This window comes from Argentina anserina, chromosome 3, assembly GCF_933775445.1.
Source record: "Argentina anserina chromosome 3, drPotAnse1.1, whole genome shotgun sequence".
NCBI lineage: Eukaryota > Viridiplantae > Streptophyta > Magnoliopsida > Rosales > Rosaceae > Argentina > Argentina anserina.
Genome location: NC_065874.1, coordinates 16,864,620 through 16,883,317, shown reverse-complemented (window position 1 = coordinate 16,883,317; position 18,698 = coordinate 16,864,620). Strand labels below are relative to the sequence as shown.

The window sequence follows — 18,698 nt, the reverse complement described above, 5'->3', positions numbered from 1 at the left end:
ACTATTACGTTTGATCTTTGATCTGAAATGGCTTCTGTAAAATTAAATGTTATTGACTTCGAAAATCCATCAGAGAAGATGTACAGAAACTAGGATTAGCTACGTGGATCAGATGACATATATTATCAAATTCCAGAAGATATAATCAAATTTATGTTCGTTTAATCTTCTAGCACCACGGCCATGCAGGCAGTTTCTCATAATCTTCTGAGAAACCATGGCTTGTCTGCACAGTGTTGGAGATGAGAGATCCCATATCTAAGAAGTGAAAAATAAAATAGAGATTATAAGTGGGTGGATAATATCCAATTGTATCGAGACCTTTTGTGATTAAAACCCTACACATGTGAAGTGGCTAAGTTGGGACAGTATCGGTACAGTTGGTCCATGAGCCACGCTTTGTCACTGTTTTAACATGGTATCTGGACGGGTCTCTCTCCAGTCGAGCCTCTAATCTGTCGTATGCCCGAGTTGAATGTTATTTTGTCATGACCCAAGATGGGTGTCATTATCATGTCATCAGAGGGTTTCCGATTGGATGATCACTAAGTGTCGTTGGTTATTGGAACTTAGTTTATTTCGTCCCAGTATATGGGATGTTAATCTGTCACGTGCAGACCTGCACGTGAGGGTGCGTGTTGGAGAGAAGAGATCTCACATCTAAGAAGTGACAAATAAAATACAGATTATAAGTGGGTGTATAATACCTAATTGTATCGAGGCCTTTTGTGATTAAACCCCAACATCTGTGAAGTGACTAAGTTGAGACAATATCAGTACAGTTGGTCAACGGGCGACCTTTTGTCACTGTTTAACACACAGATCGACCAACGACTAGAAACAAGCATAGATAGGAGAGATAGAGGCACAAGGAATCGACGTGTACAGGGTAAGTAAAATATGTTGCTTATGTGATACAGTACGTTCTGGGGAAATTAGCCTAATGCAAGAACTCGATCCTTAATGTCGGCATTTAGCCAATAGGGACCCTCTTCGGGTTTCGGTGAAATATATGAGCATCGTAGCAGCAGTTTTGTCCCTCCTTTGAAGTATATGGATCGTATAAGACTTTAATTATCACCGAGAACCATCATCTAACCATTTTTCTTCAATTTTGCAATACAGAATACCGAGCCAATCAGCTATGTGAATTTTAAAACTGCACTAATTTTTGCACTCTCTTGGTGGGCTCATTCACCTACATTGGTTGCTAAATGCAACATACTCTACCTGAATACACGCCCCATGTCACGACCCCAAAATTTCAAGTATGAAACTCAAATTTTGAAGTCATGAAAAATGCTAAAACATATCTCAATAAATCGAAATCGTTTCAATGTGTCAGTGGATCATTACTGAGTTCACAATACAACTCAGACAAACCAATTATTACAAACCAAATTTATAATTCAACATTACATCAAATGGAAATGTAATAATCCCCACAAATTCTCACAAAAATCCACAAATAAATCATCACCACAAGCTGGGAATAAATAACTTCAAGTCCTCAGAGCGGTCCGTCACTTCCCGCTAATCCACACATGTGGAGTTATCCCCTATACCATCGAATTGGTGCACCGGGATTGTAAACACAAACCCGGTAAACTTTACAGCTAGTATGAGTAAAAACATCAATAAAACTCGTATATCGCCATATACAAAAATCCACAAAAACATCAATTATAAATGCACTCATGAGTCAATGGACGGCCCATCTAGTTGTCCATAAATATGAAAATGATAGTGCTCATGAGAAATTGGGTAACCCCTCTGTTTACCCAAATGCATTTATAACACGGGTACTCATGAGCGCTGGTACACCTTTGTTACCCCTCATGTAGTACACTGCCGACATTAGGCAACCTCCTGCTACCCAACATCCAAAAATATGAGTACTCATGAGCCGATAACTCATCTGTTACCTCACATGCAGTACTCCAGCAGACAGACTAGAGCTCTAACTGTATCGTAACTTTCGCCCGGCCAAAGACTAGGTTCCGACATGCCAAACACGTCCAAAGACTGGTCCGAAGACAAAAACACGTCCGAAGACAAAACTCGTCCGAAGACATCAATCACGTCCGAAGACAAAATCACGTCCGAAGACAAAATGCGTCCGAGACAAAAACGTTTTAACAATCTCTATGTTAAAACCACATACAATAATCATCATGTCATATTGTACAAATCAAATCACATGCTCGATATATAATCTCGTCATCAAAATGACATATTCACAACGAAATTATCAACAAAGATATAAGAATACAGACCTGTCTCTTTTCTGCCAGCAATATCAGATTTTCAGCTCTCTGCTGCTCTGATTCTGCTTTTTCATTCTTACATAAAGAACCACTGTATTAGCTCATACCAGATAATAAATGCCAAGGATATAAGCCAATAAAACAGTGGCCTTTAAATTACCCCAAGGAGAGACTAAATAGATAAAAGACAGTGATTTACACTTAAATCAAGAAGACAAGGCAGATATTACTAAAGGTGAGACTTGTGCCTTCTGTCTAACTCAGACTAGATCCTATTTGAACATGATTTTTCTGATTCATTATGTATTAACTGAATATCATATACTGTCTAGAGGTGATAACAGATACCTGGCCAAGAAAAATAGTTAGAGGAAACTTCATTTCTGTTGTTAACTCTTTCATGTTATTCTCTTAGTTAGGATTCTCTTCTCCCTTTGAAAATTTGATTCCCAGTGAAAGCACATAATAGCTCACAAACTATATTCTAACTGACATTGAGTGTGAAGTGTGAACGAGTGCCATATATACTTGCTGAAAATATGTGAGAAGTGAAATTATTATAATGTCCTGAAAGGGTCTAAGTTCATTTGAATTAACTTTGCAACAGTATGATTACCATGAGCTGCATCTTCATGTGGCAGTGCTCCAGCTCTGGCAGCTCATTCCTTTTTATATCAATCTGATTCTCCAATTCCATGTTCCTTAGTTGAAGCTGATGCTTTTCTCTTTGCCATTGCTGGTCAATCATGAAAAATTAAAACTAATGTTCCATGCACACATGTGATTGCTCCAACCAACCAAATTAACAAGAAAAAGAAATAAAGTACAGACAACCTTTCTCTCTTCCGCAAACTTCAGCTCCAGTTCATAATAATCATTTGCTCCCTATCCGCTAGTTGTCTCATTCTGAAAGACAAAGGCCATATTACCACTTCAACAAATCTAATTCTGAACACTAGAGACCACCAAAGGAGATAAAATCAACCAAAAGGCTAGTCCGCAAAGGCCGAGATGCTCAAATAATCAAGACAGTACAGCCATTAACACCAACCAAATACAAAATAGTAACCGTTTTGACAAATGCCTATTCACACAGAACATGTTAAAGTAGTCATCTACATTATATGCTAAACTGACATTAAAAAGAAAACAACAACAACACAGAACATGAAAAAACAAGCATGCATTTCCAATTTAACAACTTCATAACATCAACCTCAATCAAGTAAAAACAGAAACTCACCCACACCTCATTGTCCTTGTACGTGAGATACATCATTCCTGACACACGGAAAGCACAACAAAATCAGAACTTTCAAGACACCCAACAACACAAACACAGCACAAAACAAGAAAGTAGCAAAAAACAATCAAAATCCAATAACCTGGCGGTGAAGGTGGAGGAAGTGAAGCCAAGGGAGAAGGTTGAAGAGGGAAAGAGAGAGACTTGGGGCGTTTGGGTAGTGGGTTTTGGTCGAAGTAGTCCAGGGCCAAGCCAGCAGCAGAGCACTCGGCGTCTCTCTTAGAGAAAAAGGGAGTCTTGGTGTGGAAGGTGAAGCCGAGGACGAGGACAGAGGCGGAGAGGTGAGGGGGGCCTTGGCTGAAGCCGCTGTAATGGGGCATGGCCCATCCTTTGGATTGGCAAAGCTCCTGGAGCTTGCATTTGTTCAAGTTCATGGCAATGTGATCGAGCAATGGGAAGTGGTTTTCAGGGTGAGAGAGATTTTGGTTGGTGATCAGTGGTGAAGTTTGATGGTCAAATCAGTCAGCTTTTGGGTTTATATATGTGTGCTGGCTACGAGGGACTAGGTTTTTTGCTTTTGGAACAATATTGTTCGTGACAAAATCACCAAAACAAAAAACTACGGATATAGCTTTTGTTGGCCAAAATTGACTCTTTTTGCTTCTATTTATTCGCTCACTGCTTTCTTTCCAATGTTCGGATTGAAACAATGTGAGAATCGTGAACTTTGCTGACCATTTAGTTTGGTATAGAGCGGTTTTTCAATTAGGGAAACTACATTGCAATCGATCTGTTTGCTAGACGAATTTTGACGTCTTTGAAGTTGAAGATATTGTGAATTGTCTCGTTCCTCTAGTTTATCCTTAAACCGGGCTTTGAGTCTGCCCCTTAGGAAAGGATTTGTGAATTTTGAGGTTGTTTTTGGCAAGAAATTTGTTTGTGTCAAGTGTTTTGGGGTGGGAAGAAGATGGCTTTCTGTTCTTTAAAGGCACCCTGGCCTCGCTAATATTGGCATTCCTCTTGGTAGCTTGGTATATGGCCTCTTGGTGATTTTGGCATTCCTCTCGAAGTCTCGATAGCTGAGAATTGTTGCTACTGTGGCTCTAGCGCTTTAAAAAAAAAATTAAATACCTACATCAAGCGGTAGATCATCATTTCATCAGTCCCATTTCTTCAATTCCTAGTTTCGGATTTCATTGTCCTCCGTTTAAAATTATTTCAAACAATCTGTCTAACTAAGTTGGTTGGTTAGGAGCTGCAGAAGCCCTAACCATGACTGTTGATTTGATTAACACGGAGCCAAGAAACAAAAATGCCAGACTTCATAACAAAACATCACATGTACAATGTATACCGAGCAGCAAGCACACAGACAAACATCAGTTTTAGCATAGTATGAGAAACCTAATTCACTAAATTCAGGACTCGGCCAGAAATGTGGATCTCTTTGCAGGCAAGAAAATCTGCAACTACGGTTTACAACAATTATTTGACCTTTTTTTTTTGGTCGAAACAATTATTTCATTTATTTGACTTTGATGTTTCTGTAATTGTACAGGCCCGACCTTAAAAAGGGTTTTCCACTCCAACACCACAATATGAATTCTCAACCTCGGAGTTTAAACAAATTTTCATAAACTAGGTACCAAGAAACTAGCACCTTCTTTCTGTGATATAAGCATCTTGTATGTGTTTAAGTTGCACCTTGTTTCCTGTACTTTGTAATTCTACAGAAATTTTGATACTGGCCTTACTTCATGTATTCTAACACACTCTGCGTGATATCTTCAAGAAAGGAAACAAAACCCATAACGCTTGTAATACCACTGCCATCAACGTCCTGTTCCTCAATGAGATAGTTTTCAAAAGCTGTGGCGTCGTCCTGGCCTCCTTTGATAAATATAAGTTTGGGGGTAATACATCTCTCTTTCTTTAAGGTATTGATCACGTTCCGCAGCAAACCTAAAAGCATTTTGTATTATAAGTGAACAATAAACCGTATATTTGCTAAGAGAGCACCAAGAAATGCAGAAAACTCACACTCCTGGGGTGGAGGAAAAGGTAGTGTAGGGTCTGCAGTTGAAGAATAGAACACGATAAGAGCAGTGAATGCATCCAGAAAAAATATGGGACTGCCGCTGGTAATCAGTGCCGCACGACTCAATGAATGGCGTGGGTATGCTAGTTTATCTGGAGTAGAGTAGGAGGTAAGGACAGGATACACAGCACGGTGGAGTGAACTTGGTTCGAGTGCACTGCAAAAATTAAAAAAAATTGAAAAATTAGAAAACAAAAAATGCAGAGTTCATGCTACATCAGAAAAGAGAGCAGAATTAATTCTCCAAACATCAAATTGTGCTGCAGAAGATATTTCAAGATGAAAGAATCAAAAATACATACATATCGAACGTATTGTAAGACGAAAACTATCAACTTTGACATAGAAGTCATGTCACAAAATGTAGCAACAAGTATACAATGATGAGTAGTGGGAAACATGAAAACAAGATCCGTCCTTTATCTGATAGTTCAAAAATGCTTAGTTTCAGAATCCTGGAGAATTATTCATCAATCTGACCATCAAATACCTGAAAAGACACTGTAGATAGATCCGGTAATCTGGGTGAACACCTTCTTCATGAAAAAGGAGCAGAGGATTTCGAAGCAATGCAAAAACTAAGCGAGGTAAAGGCTGCAGTTCGGGGCATTGTGAGAATGCTACATCAATTTGAGCAGTCACTGAACTTCCATTCTTGTAGTGAACAAGTTTATAAGCTTCATTGTATTGAGCTGTCAGAATCACAAGCCAATCATGCAATAACAGTCTACCTTCCCGAACCCCTTGCTCCAAAGAGGCTAATATAACCTGAAGAATACACAATCTGTTATGAACTTATCTCCAACATATATGCCAAGTCAGTATATCTTTACATAAGGGCCTATTATGGGCGCTATACACCAGAGCATGCCCAAAATTTGTCAATTCTCTCATGAAAGTATACTACTTTTTTATGACAAAAATTACCGAGCCTATATCTCCATACTAGTACACCATACAACGAAAAAAAAATTCAGTCAAGGATGAATGAATTGAACAGAAATATTAACACGAATAAATTTGTTTGTAACCAACACAGGAGCTTTTGCATCAGTAAATAATCTCTCAAATGCTTTTGCATCAGTAAATAGTTTCTGAAATGTGACTTATTTGTGCAAGGAGATCACATCTTTCTGTTTGCAGGATAGCATGAGATTATATCTCCACTTAGAGGAGCAAGAAAAGAAAACAGCATATATTAAAAAAAATCAAGCAAACAATACTATCATTGTTCAGGTGATAATCCTCAAAGCATAGACATTCTAAAACATTCATACATTGTAAAGAACATGTATGATATTCCACACTATGCCGGTCAAAAGCACAACTATAAAACATTATACCTACTTAACTATGGGGGATGTTCTCAATTTCATAAACAAGTACGAAATATTTACAATTGAATTACCTAAGCTTACTTCTCAATTTTTCACAACCAAGTATGAAATTCTAACAATTGAATACCTAAGCTTATGTATGGTAGAAATGGTCATACCCCAGGGTTAAAATCACCGTTACAAATATGTGTTACTTGCCTGTGTCGGTTTACTGATGATGTGGCATTTCCCATAGAGTAAATATATGGGAAAAAAAACCAAGTCTTTCATATTTTATTGTCTTTCAGAAACCAACTTTAAACACCATCCATATCTTCCTGCAGCCTGCATAGACCCCTAATCCAACCCCCACTTCTCCTCCTTAACTTTATATCATCTTTTGATTTGGGAAGGAACACCCAGTACATGTCAGATGGAACATGAATCCATGAAGCAAGAGGAGATTACAAGCATCACTTACGCTAAAGTCAGATTTCAAAGGGAGAAATTGGTCAAACATTGACAGTAGAGTACCAGTACGAGAGACTGAGAAGCCACTAATGGCCATGAACAGCCTCCATTGTTTAATAGCACCACCACCACCACCATGGACGCGGTCGCTGCTGCAACCTCCACTTCCGGCATCACTCTCTCCCCACCCATTTTCCAACTTTCGAATTTATAATTTCATTCCCAGATCTAAAGCAGAGAATTATGTACCAATAATGAAATCATGGAGAGGATGAGCCGATGAGGAGATCATCCCTTACCTACTCCAAGTCTGTAGCATTGAGTCATAACCTGCCTCAATAAGCTCTCGGACCACCACGAAACTCTAGCCATGACCACCGCAGAGCTCAAGCCATGGCACACATTTTCAGAAAAGCGTACGACTTTCCCAATCCAGACCTCTGGGAAAAGCATGAAACAAAAAAAAAAACCCAGCTCCACAAGGATCAAGATCAAACTAACTTTCATCCGTCCACCCACAACTACGCTAGAATCCTACCAGCAGATCACCACGGCGGCAGTTGGGTCGTAGTTTTTGAAGTTGTTGATGGATCTCTAGCAATCAAGCAACAGGGCTTTAACTCGAAAATCGACTTGCCTCTCCACCACAATGGAAGTATGCAGCCATTAGGAATCTTTGGTTAAAGGAGGATGGGAGGAATTGAGGATGAGGTAGGGACAGGGTTTGGGATTAATCGATACTGAGAACAGCTCCAGGGAAATCAAGGCTGAAATAACTGCTTATTTTCTTTAGTTTAATGTGGTGGTGCCAGATCAGCAGTTAAGTGCCACCTTATCAACTAACCGATTTTTTTTTATTCTGTGGGAAAATATTTTAACAGAAGTAAGTTTAGGTACTAAAATGATAAAAGTTTATTCTGGGGTAAGATATGAAAGAGCCCTCATAATAATGCATTAGCTAAACTATCTAGAAATGTAAATCAGGAATATTGTACAGGCTATGATGCTGTATAAATTATTCATCTGTATATAAAGTTATAAACCTTACTTATTCGGATCTTATGTTCAAGCTTACAAGGTGTCTTAGTCCACTTTAAGAAAACAAAAGTAACAGTTCTATCAGGAACTACATATAAATTTACATGGACATGATACCAAAGGAAATATGGAACAGGACAAAAACTTTAGAAAAATGAGAGAAATACCTTGTGAACAAGTAATGAGAGAACCACTTCAGGATCAACACTGTCATAGAGTTCATTCATGTTTTGGGCAACTCCACATTGCACAGTCCGAATCCTTAATCGTCGTTTAAGAGAATGCTTGCCTCTACATTGAACATTAACAAGCTCAGCCCAAATGGTAGGATCAAACAATCAATAAACTTAAAAAGACATAGTAACTGGCAATACAACACAGCAAGGCAGTCATTGTGGAGTGAAGAAAAATAAAGAAAATGCAAAAACTTAACGTTCTGAGCGCGGCTTATAACAAATGGAACACCATTTGTGGCACTTTCCCATATAACAAAAGTAAAGAAGGAATAACATAAATAACTTTAAAATGAAGGAATAAAATACCACAGAGAAGTAGAAAGTTTTTGTAACCAAGATTTTAAAAGCCTCCGTGAATAGTTCTTATATTATGTTTAATATATCAAAGAGAATTCAAGGAACCACATTAAAATTTCCACACATGTTAGTGATCATAAAATATCCTATGATCCTATTTAAATCACAAAAAATTCTGGGGTATTATTGTTGTTCTCATATTATATTTTTATAAATCACAGAGAATGCAGGGAATTGCATTAGAGTTCCACACATGTTGGTCTGTACATATGATATCCTAAGATCTCTTTTTTAATCACAGAAAATTTCTTGAGTACCACTTTTAGTTCTTCAGCATGATGAAATCCAATTACGGATGTCAATGGAAACATATCAATATAACAAGCACCAAAACGCAACCATAGAAAGAAACAAACACTTTGCAATGGTCAAGGAAGAAGAATGACACTTTAATAAAGTTGTGCTCAACTTTGTTATCCTATACGGCTTTATATTATAGAAACCAAGTGCATATGCAGAATATTAAAACTGGCCACCGAAATCAACATTATCCTACAAGAGAGAGATCTGAACTATCTTCCCCTAAGTAACAGATCCATATAATGTGTGCATAAAACTCACTGCACCATACCCATTTCTTGATTCACACCTTAGAAGTCAGATGTGGCAAACTCCTGTGCAAAAAGTTCCGTGTTAAACAGGTTCCTATCATATACATCTATTAAATTAGACTCCACCATAGCCATGCCAAGACATGTTGCTTCTCACCACTTAAGAAATGTCAAGCTACCAACAGCTAAACATGCTCAACTATTAAACCACACAAAAACATAGGTCGGACAACTCAACTCAAGTGCAGCTGAGGCACAAACCCATGCACTTTTTTTTATGAAGAAAATTATTCAACTAATACAATTCAAATGGCAACAGACTTCCCGTACCCAGCACACTCCTTTATATGTGTAGTAGATGTTGATTATTAAATAATTTATATTGTACAATCTGAGAAAATAATACATTCCTCATCATATGTTGTCTCTACAAAAGCATACCATAAGGCATTCAAATTCTTGGATCTGGTGTTAAAGGGAATGTTGAATTTTTTATGGTTGGAAAATTGCCACTTCAGTTCAATTCTTCAGAAAAGTTTTAGATTCCAGATGGGTCTTTGTTATTCAAAGTTTTAAACGCGGCAAAGTTCCAAGTGTACCCAGCACCTAAAATGTTCCCTCACCTTCCCAATTTACCCTTACTTTGAATGGCCCAACGCAAATTTCAAATAGAGCCAAACACTCTCGCTTTCACCTTCAACAATGTTCTCCATAACAACTCTGAGTTCACCAACAACGAGTTCAATCGATAACAGCAATCATATCTCTTTTTCAATCAAGTCTTTCAAGTGGAAGAGCTTGAATAGCATACTGAAACTATAACTGATTAATAATGTATACTTCACAATAGTTGAGTGAAGAGCTTGGGTTACGGGGTGTAATTCTTCCTAATGGCAAACCTGGATAATATTCAAGGGCAGGGTGTGTTAGCTTATCTTCTGGGTACATTTGGTAACTACAATTTAGATTCTTAAAGGAACCACTAGGGAAACTTGGCATTAATCAATTAGAAGCATCATAGAGTTAAACTTCTCAGGTAATCAGTTTAAATACATAATGGAGATCACATTCACTTCAACATCTAGGTAATATATACCTAATGCCGAAATTTGAATCATCAATATAGAACATAAATTTAACATCAGAGATAAGTTGGACCATTAATTGGAAAGAAGCAAACAATCAACAACTCACATAGTAAAAGAACCATACCTAACCGAGGAAATTGATCCCGATTCAGTGAGCTCCTCAAGAGGCAGAACAACTGTGTATTGAAATGCAATCTGTATGATAGGAGGCTCTGATCCATGTCTGCAAAAGTACAGCAACCAACCAGGAAAAGATTAGAGAGGTGAAATCAAGAGTTTTATACCAGTATGTGATACTATATAGTAGTACGTAGCTTAGTAATTAAAAAAGCAACCATGAGAGAAAAGACGATGAAAACTCAAAAATAAAATCAAAACATAGGGAAATCCAACTAAAATCAAAGAAGAAAATATTTCGGGAAAGCAACTAGGTGATTGAAATACAATTGTAACTATCTCAAAGAAGTATCATTCGCTTTTGTATAAATGATTCTTTTAGTATCAACATGCAAAAACAAATATCTCCTTTAATTGGTGATGAACTGTTGAATAAGCATATATCTCAATGGAAATAATGGAAGATGAATTAGGTTTTCTTTAGCATCATTATCTTTCAAAATATGATTGCTCGTTAGAGGACCAGCTTGTATATCAGCAAGACCAAATTTTTTGGGTAGAGGAAGTAAATGACCGACAATTTTCCGATAACAAAAGGGTTATATTTGCAGATTCTTTTTGCCTCACACAGATTACTCAAACTTTACCTCTAATTAACTTTATGCCAACAACAACAAAAAAAAGGACAGCTCTTTGGAGCGTACTGACTAGACCAAATTACCAACTATTATTTGAGAAACAAATTTTTGCAACTCCCAAACAAGTTTTTCTCTTACTATCTAGACAACCCCAAGTTATATAATCATAGGTAAGAAATATTTAATATCAGAAACAAAATAATTTGGCATTGACGACAGAGTCAATAACTAGGGTTTGGACATAGCTAATGGTCTTTTGAACAAGAAAAATATAAACCTGTGCAGTAAGGTATTGACCATTACTCCATTAGTTAATGCTCCCTAAAAATAGTAGTGGGTTATTGTTTGAAATCTACATGTGATTAAAGCTCTTAAAAGTGACAAACCAAGAAAGTAGAAATTTTGGAAAATGCATGATTCTGAAGCATAATTTTCACTTTAAAAATTAACCATAACCAACAGCACTGGAGTCCCTTGGATCTCCCTACTCAACATCATATATAGTAAGAAATCACTATTCTGTTTCAGCGAAAAGCAAGATACCATGATAGCAATCTGAGCTACATACTTACTTTGCAAATTCCTTGGTAGCTTCAAACTCAAAGTCATATGCATATGTGGCGTAAGAATCACAACAAATAATGTGTTGAACGTTCTCATACTGTGGATCTGGAAAGAAGTGACCATACTGCCAAAAAAATGTTATTATTATTATGATAATAACAAATGGTGCAATAGTAGCAGTGATCTAGACAGCAAGAAATATGCCACTCACAGAATGACCAGTTTTAAATTCAGATGATGTCCTCAATCGCAGTACACAGCCAAAAGCATATGGTCGACTTAGCATTCGATACCTGCAAATCATGTCATTTGATCAGTAGAGCATAAATATGTTTTGTCTGCATTGAACATTTACATCTTTTGTTGAGAAGGAAGAGAACCAGTAAGAATTGACCCCGCTCCAATGAGGGCCCACTAAATAATCTATATTCTAGATTATATAAAACCTATTTGTCACTCTATCCTATGGCCCAAGTATATCTATCTCCATCACAGTTAGAAATAAAGATATCATTAAACAAAAAATAATAAATACTAGAATAATTAAACGGCATCTCTTGCTAAAATCTATAACTAATAACAAAATAAAGATATATACACATGGATGAGAAACAAAAATTAGGCCTCCTCTTTGAATCATATCACATGTATTGATCCCGCTCCAATGAGGGCACCCACTAAAATAATTTTAATATTCTAGAAGCATATAAAACCTATTTTTCACTCTATCCTATGGACTAAATATTGATATTTCCATCAAAGTTAGAAATAAAGATAAATGAAAATAATACATACTACATATAATTTGACGGCATCAACTTTGCTAAAATCTATAATAACTAATAACACAGAAACATAGATGCATACACATGGATAAGAAAACAAAAATTGGGCCTCCTCTTTGAATCATGTCACATGTATTGACTTTGCCATGCTCCTTGATAATTATAATATCTTACGTACATTCCAAGCAATCCACCATTATATTCATTCCTCTTTACACCTGAGTTTGAATCCGATAAAGTGATAACTGCTTATAACCCTTATTGTTTATTGATTGATGATCCAAACACATGACAAAATAAAATGATTCATGGCTCGGCAATGAAATTTGAGGAATAAAACCTAAACGAAAGGAGGATGCACTTTGAATTGATCTTCCAAGGGACTTAGCGCGGGAATAAATTGCATTATTTCTTTGAAATTCATATTCTGTAGTGCAACACACGTGCTAAATGAGCTTCAAAGTCTAAACTAGTACCAAAGTTGGTCAGGTTTAAGTTCTATTCGCATCACCACTAAGAGATCAAAATAGCTTTATAGTATTTCATGGAATACTCACATGTCCTGGGGAAGCGTTGAGTCATCAGTACTTGAATACAAATACAATGAGCCTCCACTTTCCACGCTAAGAAACTTCAGAGACGCCAAATCTGTATACTCATTTGTAACAGCAAAGATGTCTACGCAAACACCTGCTTGAACAGCAACAGCAGCCTGTAAAATATGTCAATGCTTACACTTGCAGAAAGATATTCAACAGATGATACAACAGGCAAGTCAGATTAAATTACCAAATCTTTATAGAAAGGTGTCTGCTCAGGAAGCAATGCACGGTCCGCATCCTCTCCTCTGCTAGCATATTGTTCACCGTACCGTCTCGTATCTAGTTGCCCAGCTCCATAATCAGGAGGACCAGACAAAAAGGCAAAGACTCTACCTGCAGTTGCATGCAAAGGAGACAACAATTAAATCATTATTTCTATGTTATGGAAAGAATACGAGTTTAATCTCGGACTATAACAATGCACTGGTATAGAATATATTGAGCTATGAAATTCACAACTTACCTAGTGCAAATGTGCTTCCATATTCAGATCCAAGGTAGTTCAAAAGGGCTTCGATTGCCACCCCAAAACCTCGCCCACCCATTAGAACACCATCTACTCCTTGCCCTGCTGCTGTTGTTCTCTCCCATGATGTTGTTGGTCTGAGCGTTTCGAGTGCTGATTCAATACGGTCCTTACAAGTTTCCACCTGTGAGAATGTTACCAAATTTATATCATAAACCAAAAGTTGATTGTACAGATAAAGTGGATTGGGTACACAAGAAATTGTAACAAACAACCAAATCACTCGATCAAGAAACGTATTGCAGAAAGAAAAGATAAGAGTGATCAGAATCACTGGCGACATACTGGAGCCAAGAACTGTAACAGGGGCATGACATCCTCAAGCTCAATTGGTAGGCTTCCCTCTATTTCAGGGGGAATGAAAACATTTTTGACAACTGGTATAGGGCCTTGAACATCATATAACCCTAACTTGTGGCTAAAGGTCGCAAGACCAAACAGTGAACCAGGCCCAAGAGCTGCAATCAAAGTTAGAGCAGAGTCTTAGCCGTCCAACCCATGGGATTCAGAAATCAGAAAACAAAATCAATTTGATCTACCAACTACCAACCTGATAAAGCTGCCAGCAATGCACTTTTAGTAAGTTCCAGAAATTCTTCCGAAGCTGCAGTAAAAATCCATCAAAAACTGTAATTTCCCTGAAATCTTATAAGCAACTCATATGATAAATATATATATAAATGATTGCATCACAGAAATATTTGCTGCTTTTAACTTCATATCTTACTGCTAAAGAAGTCTGTGTTTGTCCTTCTAAGTAGATAACTGTCCATTTACCAATGTCCAAGAATTGAACCTGTTGGGTTTCCAGCCCATGTGTTTTTCCTAAGATGGTTTCTTAGAATATGGTGTTCCAGTAAGGATAGGGAATCCTTATTGATGATGGTTTACTTGTAGAAGGAGGAGGCTTTATAGCCTACCACTATTAGGAATAGGATTCCTATTTGGTGAGGAAATATGTTTGTCCTTATGGCTATATAAGGAGTGGTTATGCTCTAGGTTTAGGCATCACAGAGACAAAGAGCATAGTGTGTTCCATTCTCGGTTAGAGGGTGAGAGAGAGCAGAGAGGAGAAAGATAGGAAGAGAAGAGTCCTTGTTTTCTTAGTCTTTCTTGTGTACCCATTATTAATATAGTGGAAGTGTGTTTCTGTCCAGTGGATGTAGGCAAACTTATTTGCTGAACCACCTTAAATCTGTGTTCTTGTGTTCTTTTCTTTGTGGTTGTTTCTCTTGGTTTGTTGTGCTTGTTCTGTTTCTCTGACTAACTTGTTGACCGATTCACTACAGAACCAAGTCATAAGACCCATACAGATAAAGTTGTTTGATTGCACATGTCGGTCATACAGCTCTTTTGAGCTCCCGCCTACTTCCCATTGAATGAAATTGTAAACATATGTAGCTGGTACAAGATATTATAATTTTGAAAGGTAGCTAGGCTTATTCACAAGGATGTGAAACAATGACTCTAAGTGAATGTGATGCTCAAGACCAATAAAACTCCTACTTTAACTGACAAACAAAAAGCTGAAAGCTAAAACCTTCCCATATGCTTAAAATCTTCATTGATATTCGTTTTCAGTAAAAGAATAGTGCATAACAGGAACCTAACAACATCCAACACCTCCAGTCCATCTGGTTTCCAATTATGTATTTAGGCCGTATGAGATTCAGCTTTAAGTTCTACACCGCAGAGCAAATATCCCCTAAACAACTCGACATAGAAATGAACCGGACAGAACCTAACTGAATATCGATCCCAGTGGCATATGTTCACAGACTACCAGCCCAATATAACTTAATAAACCAAATGTTGGAAATCAGAACCTTCCCTTGTGCTTAAGAACTCCTTTAATACATGAATTCAGAAGCACTGAACAACATCCCAACAGCTCCAGTACATCTCCTTAGACTGTCATGAGATTAAGCTTTCAGATTCTATATCCTAAAGCACATACCCTTCTATAACCACGAGAGTAGAAATATGATTTGGACACAACCTAACTGAACCTGACACTCATTGCCATCTGCTCAATTTATTGTTATATCATTCAACCAAAATGATGATTATGATTAGCAAACTAGATCGATATAAACACTAATCAATCATTATCAAATCCCCAGTAAATTGATAAGCTAATAGCAATTTGATTCAAGTGCTTGCATGTTGTACTCTAAAGACAGAATGAGATCAGACCAATCACTCTAGTTCTCGTGCAAGTCTTTTTTAAGTATTATTTAGTTTTTAGTTTATGTAATCTCTAGAAAGGATTGACACTACTACAGCAATTTTAGTTATAATTTACGCAGAAAGCTCATGTATTCATAATGAGATAGATTTCACCATGTATTGAAATCAATTCTAACATATGTTCACAACTCATAAATAATGATGCTTCTAATCAGTGAACTAGCTCAAAACAAACACCAATCAATCATTAACAAATTCACAGTAAGAGGATCAACTAGGCGATTTGAATTGCATATAAGCACTTACAGGACAAATCAATGGCCGCAACATAAACCGGCCGAGGCTGCATTGCTTCATCAGACTCCTCCGCTGCACAAAATCACATATGAACAAAAAATTCAAACTCAATATAACACTAACAATAGAGAATTAGGTCAAAATTGATGAGGAGAGTGACGAACCAGGAAGCTCGAGATCTACGAACGATGACATCATCTCAGGGCAAGACCGAGGCAGAGAGTAGCGAGCAATGGCCTCGGAGGAGAGCCCCTGGGGGTTGCCGCATAGAGCACAGTTCCATGACCACTGGTCAAGCTCGCAGTAAGTGTTGAAGTAAGCCCAGCAGTTCTCGCACCGCGGCAACAATTGGCCGCCGGATCCGTACGCGGGAGGTTGATCGTTCTCATCCTTGGTGGCGAACGGCGCCACCGTCAGGCCCCATGGTATGCCGGAGTTCTCGTGGGCGACGGCGTCGATAGGGAACCGCGACACCGTGGCTCGGACCGCCATGGTTTTGACTAGTGAGAACTGAAAAGTGAAAAGTCTTGCCTTCTTTGATTTCTTTCAGGGCCGAAAAGGAAACGGAAATGCCGAAATGGGGCGTTTGGTCGCTGTGGAGCGCCATATAGGCCAGACCAGTGGTCTTACACTTACACCATGTCATAAAAATTATACGCTGATTTGGCGAATGGAGCTGCATTTTTTATTCTTTATCTTTTTTCTATGAAGTATGCTAGTCTAATGTTACGCCCCGTTTTCGGAAGTGTCTACTGTGAGCATCGCTGGTTATATGAGTTTCATGCACATGTGGGATTGCTTCAAGATCAGAAAGTGTGGGAGATATATGACTGCTCCTTCCGAGGGGTTCAGGCAGGCTGACCCGGTTAAGTTTCGGGAGCTTGTCGCTAGTTGGGGACTTAACGTCGAAGAAGGGAGTTGGCCGCCTACACACTAGTCGGGGTCTGGAGCCGATCCCCCTGATGAGTCCAAGGCAGGACGAAACCAGTGCATTGCCCCGTTGGATAAGGCTGGTTTCATAGGGATGGAGCGCCGCATGAACCAAGTGTGGCAGCCGAATGGTTAGGTTCGTGACACTAAGGTTGGGACCGGTACGGTTCTATTTAGAATTCGGCTTATACATATACCGATATTTTACTTAATTTTAATTCGGAATTGTAAATTTCAAACATTAATACTAAACTGAACTCATACATCATGTTCATTTGATTATATTTCACCTGAGATAAAAGAAAATATATGAAATATGTCTTTTCAAAGTTACCACCCAACTAAATAAAATATTCTTGTGATAAGTCATGTTCCTGGTCAAAAATATAGTGAAATCATCTTTCATATTCTTTCCTTGGACCCTGCTACTAAGAAATATGCTCATTTTTTAAAATATCTCATATATGTAGAGGTGAACAGAGAGAGGTTTGTGATGAATTCAGTTCAGTATAAAATGTGCATTTTTACATGTATTCTATCTAAAAATTGTGAGTTATATCTGAAATCTTTAATGGCAACTGTGACGGCACGAGAAGACAGTAAGAGAGAGATATTTAGAGATATTTAAATATACGTGAGTTTAAAACAGATAGCCAAGTTAATCCCTCAATAGTAATTCTCATTTCGCTTTCTTTAATGCTCATGGGTAATGAGAGTATCCACTTTACTAAAACATAATATATATATATATATATATATATTTCACTATTGTATACCATACATCTACTACTAAGGTGACACCACCTCGACGTGTGCCCCTCTAGAGGCTCACAGTTTCGACACTATAGAAACGTCGTCCGAAAACTCTCATGTAACTAGACGTTCACACAATCTTATTTTTTAATTACAAACAACATTTACAAAATCTTTGGTAACACACAATTCTACCATTGGTTTTCTCAATAAACGCTAATTCAGTGTATCTATCAAGGCATCAACTATGTCACGCTCATGCAGCTTTGGCATGAAATATGTATACATGCATAAAAGGAGGCAGAGCTCCAAGTTACCTCTAGCTTTCTGGCTATCTGGGGTCATGAGGCAAACTTCTCGTCCAATACTAAGTTTAGTATTTTACCTTATAGTATCCCTAACATTATTAAGTGTCGACTCATTGTGACATTTTTCATTTACTTTGGTTTGGTAGAGGAATTAGGAAAATTCTATAATACAGCGCTGCATACAATGCAGCGTGAATAGTGACTATGAACAGTGGTGAACAATAATATGAACAGTTGTGAACATTGGTGAACAGTATTCGTACATAGTAAGAGTAAACAGTGATAAAAGTGTAAAAACTGGATACTAAAAATTTATTACTACT

At 37.7% G+C, this 18,698-nt stretch overlaps 2 protein-coding genes across 4 annotated transcripts; both read right to left on the bottom strand.

The window, feature by feature from the left end:
* Positions 1 to 2,094: 2,094 nt before the first annotated feature.
* On the bottom strand, positions 2,095 to 3,990 carry LOC126789011 (double-stranded RNA-binding protein 1-like). Of its 3 annotated transcripts, XR_007671459.1 has the most exons (5): positions 3,653 to 3,990; positions 3,511 to 3,548; positions 3,102 to 3,173; positions 2,884 to 3,003; positions 2,095 to 2,342 (listed from the first exon to the last, which is right to left on the bottom strand). XR_007671459.1 is itself a non-coding variant. In XM_050515055.1 (3 exons), exons 1-3 carry the CDS (start codon positions 3,942 to 3,944, stop codon positions 3,153 to 3,155), a joined length of 351 nt encoding a protein of 116 aa, XP_050371012.1. In that variant the 5' UTR covers positions 3,945 to 3,990; the 3' UTR covers positions 3,010 to 3,152. The 3 variants fall into 3 exon arrangements, 1 of the variants encoding a protein (XP_050371012.1); XR_007671458.1 differs by lacking the exon at positions 2,095 to 2,342 and having other exon boundaries at positions 2,860 to 3,003; XM_050515055.1 differs by lacking the exons at positions 2,095 to 2,342; positions 2,884 to 3,003 and having other exon boundaries at positions 3,010 to 3,173.
* Positions 3,991 to 4,931: 941 nt separating this feature from the next.
* On the bottom strand, positions 4,932 to 16,960 carry LOC126788973 (protein transport protein SEC24). Its single transcript, XM_050515010.1, has 14 exons — positions 16,549 to 16,960; positions 16,394 to 16,456; positions 14,448 to 14,501; positions 14,183 to 14,355; positions 13,835 to 14,021; positions 13,559 to 13,704; positions 13,327 to 13,481; positions 12,196 to 12,277; positions 11,993 to 12,108; positions 10,790 to 10,888; positions 8,601 to 8,724; positions 6,099 to 6,376; positions 5,551 to 5,765; positions 4,932 to 5,472 (listed from the first exon to the last, which is right to left on the bottom strand). The coding sequence occupies exons 1-14, from the start codon at positions 16,874 to 16,876 to the stop codon at positions 5,261 to 5,263; spliced, it is 2,232 nt and encodes a 743-aa protein (XP_050370967.1). The 5' UTR covers positions 16,877 to 16,960; the 3' UTR covers positions 4,932 to 5,260.
* Positions 16,961 to 18,698: the final 1,738 nt, after the last annotated feature.

Bases quoted from the DNA above. Each gene is read 5' to 3' on its own strand.
- LOC126789011 (XM_050515055.1), bottom strand. From the start codon at position 3,944: ATGAACTTGAACAAATGCAAGCTCCAGGAGCTTTGCCAATCCAAAGGA. The intron at 3,549-3,652 runs GTTATTGGATTT...TCCGTGTGTCAG, and splicing joins TCCTCCACCTTCACCGCCAG to GAATGATGTATCTCACGTAC. The intron at 3,174-3,510 runs GTGAGTTTCTGT...TTTGTCTTTCAG, and splicing joins ACAAGGACAATGAGGTGTGG to AATGAGACAACTAGCGGATA.
- LOC126788973 (XM_050515010.1), bottom strand. From the start codon at position 16,876: ATGGCGGTCCGAGCCACGGTGTCGCGGTTCCCTATCGACGCCGTCGCC. The intron at 16,457-16,548 runs GTTCGTCACTCT...GATTTTGTGCAG, and splicing joins CGTAGATCTCGAGCTTCCTG to CGGAGGAGTCTGATGAAGCA. The intron at 12,278-13,326 runs GTGAGTATTCCA...CATGATTTGCAG, and splicing joins TCAACGCTTCCCCAGGACAT to GTATCGAATGCTAAGTCGAC.